The sequence below is a fragment of the Oncorhynchus kisutch genome, linkage group LG7 (assembly GCF_002021735.2).
Source record: "Oncorhynchus kisutch isolate 150728-3 linkage group LG7, Okis_V2, whole genome shotgun sequence".
Classification (NCBI taxonomy): Eukaryota; Metazoa; Chordata; class Actinopteri; order Salmoniformes; family Salmonidae; genus Oncorhynchus; species Oncorhynchus kisutch.
In genome coordinates this window covers 42653398-42664034 of record NC_034180.2, presented here as the reverse complement: position 1 = coordinate 42664034, position 10637 = coordinate 42653398, and the positions used below count along the sequence as shown (strand labels likewise).

The window sequence follows — 10637 nt, the reverse complement described above, 5'->3', positions numbered from 1 at the left end:
TGGTGTGTGGTGTGTGTGTGGTGTGTGTGTGGTGTGTGTGTGATGATGATCTTTTTGAAGTGGCAGGTAGATAGAATTGGGGGGGAAAGGATCAAAATAAATGAAAGTGGATCTGTTTCCAGAAAGGCGTAACTGGAAAGAGGGTTGGCACAAAACAAAATGTGGAATTGTTATGTTCCGTGTCTGACTTTAGGGCCCATTTTCACAGGGATTGACCTTATTTTTTCAAAAATGTCTCCCCCAATTTGTTGACCAAAGGGAGAGGGTGGAACTGTGAGGTTGAACTGAAGCTTCTGTCCTCCCTTTTCCTCTGAAATCGAGTTGCAGTCTGTCCCGGGTGTCGAGTCACATAGGGTTCATTAGAATTGTTTGGCCCTGATGACGTATATTAGCCATGAGCCAGGGGTCAGACAAGTGTATGTATGTGAGTAGAGGCTGTCCTCAGCTGAGAGTGGTAACCGAAGGGAAGATGAGGACACTCTTGGAACAAAGGCTTCTGGGTGAGGACTGTAAACTGTTATCGAAAGAGACAGGTGGGTGGGAGGGGGGGGGGGAGTTCTTAAAGTATGTACAAATTAGAGAGAGAGAGAGAGAGTTAGTGCTCTGTGTTCTGATTACATGTAATAATGAATATCCTGATAATGAGGACTCGAGGGAACTCTCCTGTCACACCCCTGTTCTCCCTCATCACCCTCCCACCCCCTCACATCTCTCTCCCACCCCTGTCCCTCACCTCACATCTCCCCCCCCTGTTCTCCCTCATCACCCTACCACCCCCTGTTCCTCACCTCACATCTCTCTCCCACCCCTGTCCCTCACCTCACATCTCCCCCCCCTGTTCTCCCTCATCACCCTACCACCCCCTGTCCCTGTCCCTCACCTCACATCTCTCTCCCACCACTGTCCCTCACCTCACATCTCCCCCCCGTTCTCCCTCATCAACCCTAACCCACCCCCTGTCCCTCACCTCACATCTCTCCCACCCCCTGTCCCTACCTCACATCTCTCCTCTCCCACCCCTGTCCCTCACCTCACGTCTCCCCCCCCTGTTCTCCCTCATCACCCCTACCACCCCCTGTTCCTCACCTCACATCTCTCTCCCACCCCTGTCCCTCACCTCACATCTCCCCCCCCCCCTGTCTCCCTCATCAACCCTACCACCCCTGTCCCTGGTCCCTCACCTCACATCTCTCTCCCACCCCTGTCCCTCAACCTCACATCTCCCCCCCCTGTTCTCCCTCATCACCCTACCACCCCCTGTCCCTCACCTCAACATCTCTCCCACCCCCTGTCCCTCACCTCACATCTCTCTCTCCCACCCCTGTCCCTCACCTCACATCTCTCTCCCACCACCCCCTGTCCCTCACCTCACATCTCTCCTCTCCCCACCCCTGTCCCTCACCTCACATCTCTCTCTCCCCACCCCCTGTCCCTCACCTCACATCTCCTCCCCACCCCCCTGTCCCTCACCTCACATCTCTCTCCCACCCCCTGTCCCTTACCTCACATCTCCCTCTCCCCCCCTGTCCATCACCTCACATCTCTCTTCCTGTCCCTCACCTCATCTCTCTCCCACCCCTGTCCCTCACCTCACATCTCTCTCCCCGTCCCTCACCTCACATCTCTCTCCCACCCCTGTCCCTCATCTCCCTACCCGCTCATCTCCCCGTGTTCCCCTCCTCTCCCTACCCCATCATCTCCCCTGTTCCCCTCATCTCCCGTGTTCCCCTCCTCTCCCTACCCCTCATCTCCCTACCCCCCATCTCCCCTGTTCCCCTCATCTCCCTACCCCCTCATCTCCCCTGTTCCCCTCATCTCCCTACCCCCTCATCTCCCCTTGTTCCCCTTATCTCCCCTGTTCCCCTCATCTCCCTACCCCCTCATCTCCCCTGTCCCCTCATCTCCCCTGTTCCCTCATCTCCCCTGTTCCCCTCATCTCCCTACCACCCCCTCATCTCCCCTGTTCCCCTCATCTCCCTACCCCCTCATCTCCCCTGTCCCCTCATCTCCCCTGTTCCCCTCATCTCCCTACCCCCTCATCTCCTCTGTTCCCCCTCATCTCCCTACCGCCTCATCTCCCCTGTTCCCCTCAATCTCCCCTGTTCCCCTCATCTCCCTACCCCCTCATCTCCCCTGTTCCCTTCATCTCCCCTGTTCCCCTCATCTCCCTACCCCCTCATCTCCCCTGTTCCCCTCATCTCCCCTGTTCCCCTCATCTCCCCTGTTCCCCTCATCTCCCTACCGCCTCATCTCCACTGTTCCCCTCATCTCCCCTGTTCCCCTCATCTCCCTTGTTCCCCTCATCTCCCTACCGCTCATCTCCCCTGTTCCCCTCATCTCCCCTGTTCCCTCATCTCCCTTGTTCCCTCATCTCCCTACCCGCCTCATCTCCCCTGTTCCCTTCATCTCCCCTGTTCCCCTCATCTCCCTACCTCCTCATCTCCCCTGTTCCCCTGTTCCCCTCATCTCCCTCACCCCCCTCATCATCATCTTGTCTCTCCCTCACTCTCCCCTTTCCCCTACACTCCTAACCCTTCTTCATCTCCCCTAAGCCTTTTTCTACACCCTGTCAGTGTCCTCCACTCCCTCCCTCCTTTTCTTTTCTCTCCACTCTCCCTCCGTCCCCTCCGTCCTTTTTTCTCCTCTCTCTCTCCTCCATCCCCTCCCTCTTTTCTCTCCTCTCCCTCCTTTTCTCTCCTCTCTCCTCCTTTTCTCCCCCTCCGTCCCCTCCTTCCTTTTCTCTCCTCTCTCCCTCCTTTTCTCTCCCTCCGTCCCCTCCCCCCTTTTCTCTCCTCTCTCCCTCCGTCCCCCTCCCCCCCCCTTTTCTCTCCCTCCGTCCCCTCCCTCATTTTCTCTCCTCTCTCCCTCCTTTTCTCTCCCCCCGTCCCTCCCCCCTTTTCTCTCCTCTCTCCCTCTGTCCCCTCCCCCTTTTCTCTCCCTCCGTCCCCTCCCTCATTTTCTCTCCTCTCTCCCTCCTTTTCTCTCCCTCCGACCCCTCCCCCCTTGTCTCCTCTCTCCCTCCGTCCCCTCCCCCTTTTCTCTCCCTCCGTCCCCTCCCTCATTTTCTCTCCTCTCTCCCTCCGTCCCCTCCTTACTTTTCTCTCCTCTCTCCCTCCCTACGTCCCCTCCCTCCTTTTCTCTCCCTCCGTCCCCTCCCTCCTTTTCTCTCCTCTCTCCCTCCATCCCCTCCCTCCTTTTCTCTCCTCTCTCCCTCTGTCCCCTCCCTCCTTTTCTCTCCTCTCTCCCTCCTTTTCTCTCCCTCCGTTCCCTCCCCCCTTTTCTCTCCTCTCTCCCTCCTTTTCTCTCCTCTCTCCCTCCATCCCCTCCCTCCTTTTCTCTCCTCTCTCCCTCTGTCCCCTCCCTCCTTTTCTCTCCTCTCTCCCTCATTTTCTCTCCCTCCGTCCCCTCCCCCCTTTTCTCTCCTCTCTCCCTCCTTTTCTCTCCTCTCTCCCTCCATCCCCTCCCTCCTTTTCTCTCCTCTCTCCCTCCCTACGTCCCCTCCCTCCTTTTCTCTCCACTGTTCCCCTCATCTCCCCTGTTCCCCTCATCTCCCTTGTTCCCCTCATCTCCCTACCGCTCATCTCCCCTGTTCCCCTCATCTCCCCTGTTCCCCTCATCTCCCCTGTTCCCTCATCTCCCTTGTTCCCCTCATCTCCCTACCGCCTCATCTCCCCTGTTCCCTTCATCTCCCCTGTTCCCCTCATCTCCCTACCTCCTCATCTCCCCTGTTCCCCTGTTCCCCTCATCTCCCTCACCCCCCTCATCATCATCTTGTCTCTCCCTCACTCTCCCCTTTCCCCTACACTCCTAACCCTTCTTCATCTCCCCTAAGCCTTTTTCTACACCCTGTCAGTGTCCTCCACTCCCTCCCTCCTTTTCTTTTCTCTCCACTCTCCCTCCGTCCCCTCCGTCCTTTTTTCTCCTCTCTCTCTCCCTCCATCCCCTCCCTCTTTTCTCTCCTCTCCCTCCTTTTCTCTCCTCTCTCCCTCCTTTTCTCCCCCTCCGTCCCCTCCTTCCTTTTCTCTCCTCTCTCCCTCCTTTTCTCTCCCTCCGTCCCCTCCCCCCTTTTCTCTCCTCTCTCCCTCCGTCCCCTCCCCCCTTTTCTCTCCCTCCGTCCCCTCCCTCATTTTCTCTCCTCTCTCCCTCCTTTTCTCTCCCCCCGTCCCCTCCCCCCCTTTTCTCTCCTCTCTCCCTCTGTCCCCTCCCCCTTTTCTCTCCCTCCGTCCCCCTCCCTCATTTTCTCTCCTCTCTCCCTCCTTTTCTCTCCCTCCGACCCCTCCCCCCTTGTCTCCTCTCTCCCTCCGTCCCCTCCCCCTTTTCTCTCCCTCCGTCCCCTCCCTCATTTTCTCTCCTCTCTCCCTCCGTCCCCTCCTTACTTTTCTCTCCTCTCTCCCTCCCTACGTCCCCTCCCTCCTTTTCTCTCCCTCCGTCCCCTCCCTCCTTTTCTCTCCTCTCTCCCTCCATCCCCTCCCTCCTTTTCTCTCCTCTCTCCCTCTGTCCCCTCCCTCCTTTTCTCTCCTCTCTCCCTCCTTTTCTCTCCCTCCGTCCCCTCCCCCCTTTTCTCTCCTCTCTCCCTCCTTTTCTCTCCTCTCTCCCTCCATCCCCTCCCTCCTTTTCTCTCCTCTCTCCCTCTGTCCCCTCCCTCCTTTTCTCTCCTCTCTCCCTCCTTTTCTCTCCCTCCGTCCCCTCCCCCCTTTTATCTCCTCTCCTCTCTCCCTCCGTCCCCTCCCCCCTTTTCTCTCCCTCCGTCCCCTCCCTCATTTTCTCTCCTCTCTCCCCCCTTTCTCTCCCTCCGTCCCCTCCCTCATTTTCTCTCCTCTCTCCCTCCTTTTCTCTCCCTCCGACCCCTCCCCCCTTTTCTCTCCTCTCTCCCTCCGTCCCCTCCCCCCTTTTCTCTCCCTCCGTCCCCTCCCTCATTTTCTCTCCTCTCTCCCTCCGTCCCCTCCTTACTTTTCTCTCCTCTCTCCCTCCCTACGTCCCCTCCCTCCTTTTCTCTCCCTCCGTCCCCTCCCTCCTTTTCTCTCCTCTCTCCCTCCATCCCCTCCCACCTTTTCTCTCCTCTCTCCCTCTGTCCCCTCCCTCCTTTTCTCTCCTCTCTCCCTCTGTCCCCTCCCTCCTTTTCTCTCCTCTCTCCCTCCATCCCCTGTCCCAAGGTCACCTCTCTGAGGCCCGCTGGCACACAGCCCAGGGTGCTACTAGAAATACACTGTGTGTCTGTGGAATAAAGTCAGGAGGATATTATTATTATTATTTAAATGTAACCTTTATTTAACTAAACCCTCCCCTAACTCAGACGACACTGGGCCAATTGTGCGCTGCCCTATGGGACTCCCGATCACGGCCGGTTGTGATACATCCCGGGATCGAACCAGGGTCTGTAGATGCAGTGCCTTTGACCGCTGCTCCACTCAGGAGCTATAAGATATACGAGTCCATTTGATTTCTTTCCTCCATTTTCCTTGTGCTGAGATGGCACGATGCCCATCAAAGAGCCATCAGTCAGCCATTGTCTTCACATTATGCCATAGTAGCATATAGCCTAGCCTGTAGCATAGCCCTGTGATACTACTAACATGCTTTAGCAGTGTAGAACAGCTGCACGCTAATCAAGAAGGGTTAGGCTCCCGCAAGCAGTCAAGTGCTGGCACCCGATCGAGTAGCCCCACACACACACACACACACACACACACACCTCCCAGTATGGTGTATGTGGCAGATGTCCTATATTTCTGTTTCTAAATCAGGTATTTTGGTCTGTGGATGATGCAAGTAGACTACTTCTACACTAATTAGCCAATCAATCAACCGTGTGTGTGTGTGTCCTGTGTAGCTCCTCTCTCCTCTTCCCTGCAGTAACATAGTGTGACATTAACACTCCTGTTTTACCATTAGAGCAGAGCGAGAACATGATGATAAATCACTGTGAATTCAGACAGGTCACACAGAACCTCCAGAGCTACACTACTGCTGGGGTGTGTGTGCATGTTGAAGGAGAGGGAGCTAGGGAGTTGAGAAGAAAGCAGAGTGAGGAGATGGAGAACGAGAGGTTTGGGGGGGGGGGAGAAAAGGAGAGAGAGAGAGAGCTTTATAAATGGTTCTCTATATCGGGATGACATTTAAAGAGTGCTGAGACAGCGATATGGCGTGAGCCTGCTGGCACAAAATGGCCGCTGAGCTTCATCCATCCAGGTAGGACAACATATTAGTGGTGGATAATGGATAGGACTTAAGCACCTATAGTCAAAAATACTATATGAATCACTAGATGAATCCAATGCATTAGTTTTATGAATATTCTTTATAGTTAACAAACATTACTGAAAATGTGAAAATAAATGGTTAAGGTTAACTTGATCAACACGTTCAAGAGGAACAATGAGAGAGAGAGAGAGAGAGAGAGAGAGAGAGCTGTGCCAGTCGGGTAATATGGAGGTGACAGATGGAGGAGGATGGCACCAGGTCTCCCTCTGGCCTGACTGGCACTGTGTCACCAGTGGAAGGAAAACCTGTTATTTTCTCTCCTTAAAGCAAACAAACAGGTGTAGTTCCTCCAGTCCTATATTCTTACTACTGTTTCTGTCTGTTGTCGTTACAGTCACACAACATGTGTGACCATCTCTCGCCGATGTCCCCCTTTCTCTTTTTGTGTTGTTATTGTTGTATCATGGCTGCATGTGTGTGTGTGTGTGTGTAGATCTCGCAGATGATATCAGAGGGGTGTAGAGAGGGTCTGACGGAGGAGGCTCTGAACCACTACAATGCTGATCTCCCCGCCCCCTCACCCTCCAAGGTCCCTCCCACTTTGCAGGTTACCACGGCAACCCCAACCACCACCTCTGCCGCTGCATCGTTCTTCGCCAGGTAAGAACAACCAGATTTATATAACTTCACACCTTCATACAGTGTACATGTAAACACACAGTTAGACACACACACACTGACAAAGGCCTGCAGAGTCCTTCAGCCCTTCTCCTGCAATCTTCCCAAATGAGTCAACTGTGTTAACCAGTTCTATATTCAGTAGACGTATAAGTTACAGTGCATTCGGAAAGTATTGACCATTTCCACATTTTTTTACGTTACAGCCTTATCCTAAAGTTGATTAAATAAATGTTTTGCCTCAATCTTAAACACAATACCCCATAATGACAAAATGAAAAACAGGATTTTAGAAATGTTTTCAAATGTATTAAAAATAAAAAACACAAGTATTTACATAGGTATTCAGACCCTTTGCTATGAGACTCGAAGTTGATCTCCGGTGCATCTGGTTTCCATTGATCATCCTTGAGATGTTTCTACAACTTGATTGGTCCACCTGTGGTAAATTCAATTGGACATGATTTGGAAAGGCACACACCTGTCTCTGTGAGGTCCCACAGTTGACAGTGCATGTCAGAGCAAAAACCAAGCCATGAGGTCGGACAAATTGTCCGTCGAGCTCAGAGACAGGATTGTGTTGAGGCACAGATCTGGGGAATGGTACCAGCATTGAAAGTCCTCAAGAACACAGTGTCCTCCTTCATTCTTAATTGGAAGAAGTTTGGAACCACCAAGACTCTTCCTAGAGCTGGCCTCCCGGCCAAACTGAGCAATCGGGGGAGAAGGGCCTTGGTCAGGGAGGTGACCAAGAATCCAATGGTCACTCTGACAGAGCTCCAGAGTTCCTCTGTGGAGATGGGAGAACCTTCCAGAAGGACAACCATCTCTGCAGCACTCCACCAATTAGGCCTTTATGGTAGCGTGGCCAGACAAAAGCCACTCCTCAGTAAAAAGCACACAACAGCCCGCTTAGAGTTTGCCAAAAAGGTACCTAAAGGACTTTCAGACCACGAGAAACAAGATTCTCTGGTCTGATGAAACCAAGATTGAACTCTTTGGCTTGAATGCGAAGCATCACGTCTGGAAGAAACCTGGCACCATCCCTACGGTGAAGCATGGTGGTGGCAGCATCATACTGTGGGGATGTTTTTCAGACGCAGGGACTCGGAGACTAGTCAGGATCGAGGGAAAGATGAACGGACCTTGATGAAAACCTGCTCCAGAGCACTCAGGACCTCAGAATGGGACAAAGGTTCACCTTCTAAAAGGAAAATGACCCTACAGCCAAAACAACACAGGATTGACTTCGGGACAAGTCTCTGAATGTACTTGAGTGGTCCAGCCAGAGTCCGGACTTGAACCCGATTTTTGGAGAGACCTGAAAATAGCTTTGCAGCAATACTCCCCATCCAACCTGACAGAGCTTGAGAGGTTCTGCAGAGAAGAATGGGAGAAACTTCCCAAATACAGGTGTGCCAAGCTTGTAGCTTCATACACAAGAAGACTTGAGGCTGTAATTTCTGCTGATATTTCCATATTACATTTTTAATACATTTGCAGAAATATCTAAAAAAACAAACAGTTTTTGTTCGTCATTATGGGGTATTGTGTGTAGATTGATGTGGGGGGGAAAAAACAATTGAATCCACTTTAGAATAAGGCTGTAATGCGAGAAAATGTGGAAAAAGGGAAGCCTGAATACTTTCTGAATGCTCTGTACATCATCAATAACAGGAATATTGAGACTGACAGTACATCAATAAAACACACGCACACATCCTAGTACAGTCGTCAATAACTCAGGCGATACATGAATAACTAATGTCAAAACATTAATATCTCCGTGTCTGTATCTATGACAGTTATTAAGACATCGAGGCCGACATTCTCCTCTAAACGCCGTCCCACAGAAAATGTGAGGGCAGATTCTGCATTGCATACCTCCAGGTATTTCACTCTGCAATACATTGTGTTACACATCCCTTCTCAAATACGAACCTTATCCTAAATGTCCTATCTCCCTATACTGCTGAATGTTTTCTGGCTAGATTAAAGCAATAAGGCCTGGGGGGTGTGGTATATGGCCAATATACCACGGCTATGGGCTGTTCTTAGGCACAACGCAAGGCCAATCAGCATTCGGGGCTCGAACCACCCGGTTGATAATTAAGCAATAAGGCCTGGGGGGTGTGGTATATGGCCAATATACCACGGCTATGGGCTGTTCTTAGGCACAACGCAAAGCCAATCAGCATTCGCGGCTCGAACCACCCGGTTGATAATTAACCTGTCTAGGACATACATCCCGCTAGGGGAACGTTTGGCCGGAAATTGCCTGATATGCCTCATTATTAAAAGTAGGGGCGTAGCCTTAAAAGGTTTTAAGCAATAAGGTCAGAGGGGGTGTGGTATATGGCCAATATACCACGGCTAAGGGCTGTTCTTAGGCACAACGCAAGGCCAATCAGCATTCGGGGCTCGAACCACCCGGTTGATAATTAAGCAATAAGGTCAGAGGGGGTGTGGTATATGGCCAATATACCACGGCTATGGGCTGTTCTTAGGCACAACGACCACAAAACCCAGAGGTGCCTTATTGCTATTATAAACTGGTTACCAATGTAATTAGAGCAGTAAAAATACGTGTTTTGATATACCCGTGGAATATGGCCTGATATAGCGTGGCTGTTAGCCAATCAGCATTCAGGGCTCGAACCACCCAGTTTATAATTAAGGATATACCACCTCTGATCTCTGTAGATTAAACCCAAACCTCTGATCTGTAGTCTTTCTTCTAGATTTATAATTCTAACCTTTGATTTGTCTTAAGTCCTGGTCTCTGTTCTCTCCATCCTGACATAGTTAGGGAGAGAGGGAGGGATAGAGATACAACTAGATAACTGTGTTGTATGTTAACTCTGGTATCTGTGCGGCAGACACCATGGGCTCTATTTTAACAAACATAATGCAATGGCAAATCTTTACCTCTGGCTGTAGCGTTCTAGGTTTGGGGGTGTGCTGCTGGGCGCAGCAGCTGGGTTTTGATGAATGAACAAGTTGTGGGTGTGTCGAGGCGTGGCTCCTCACTGGCCAATCAGAACGTGCTCCATGGCTAAATATGGTGTTTCTTCAGGTTATATATTTTAAAAAATGTATGTATTGCTTTGTCATCAACTCCAATTCGAATGTTAGTCCGTTATAGCCTAATTCGTTAAATAGCCTGCCCCATATTTGCTAAATATGTTAAACATGTTTTCAGTCCACATTGTTCTAGTTGCATTGCTTCAATATAGAAATACATTGTTAAACATCATCTAGAGCATTCACCCTGATATAGGGGCTAGGCCACTGTAAATTGCAGTCTGCCAAACATAGTCAATAAGAAATATTAAATTCACTAGGCTATTGATAAGGCCTAAAAAGACAAGGCAATTTTTTAAGTAGTGTATGTCTAAACAGAGTTACAGGCACCGTAATTGATCCCTGTGGGTGTATAATTCAGACAAGGCTATTTAGAATATGGAGGGATTTACCCACTTTTCACAGGAGCTGGATAAAGGTCACCGTTATGCAGTGGTGTAAAGTACTTAAGTAAAAAAAACTTGAAAGTACTACTTAAGTAGTTCTTTGGGGTATCTGTACTTGACTTTGCTATTTATATTTTTGAATACTTTTACTTCACTACATTTTCCTTGACACCCAAAAGTACTCGTTACATTTTGAATGTTAAGCAGGACACGAAAATAGTCAAATTCACGCACTTATCAACAGAACATCCCTGGTCGTCCTTACTGCCTCTGATCTGGCGGACTCAC

General features: G+C 50.9%; 1 protein-coding gene across 1 annotated transcript in view; it reads left to right on the top strand.

The window, feature by feature from the left end:
• The first annotated feature begins 6698 nt into the window (after window positions 1-6698).
• LOC109893796 (kinesin-like protein KIF26B) overlaps window positions 6699-10637 on the top strand; it is a 111309-nt gene continuing 107370 nt past the window's right edge. Inside the window, exon 1 of the mRNA XM_031828082.1 lies at window positions 6699-6861. Within this exon, the coding sequence (XP_031683942.1) occupies window positions 6704-6861 (158 nt within the window). The 5' untranslated portion in view covers window positions 6699-6703. The remainder of the gene's footprint in view (window positions 6862-10637) is intronic.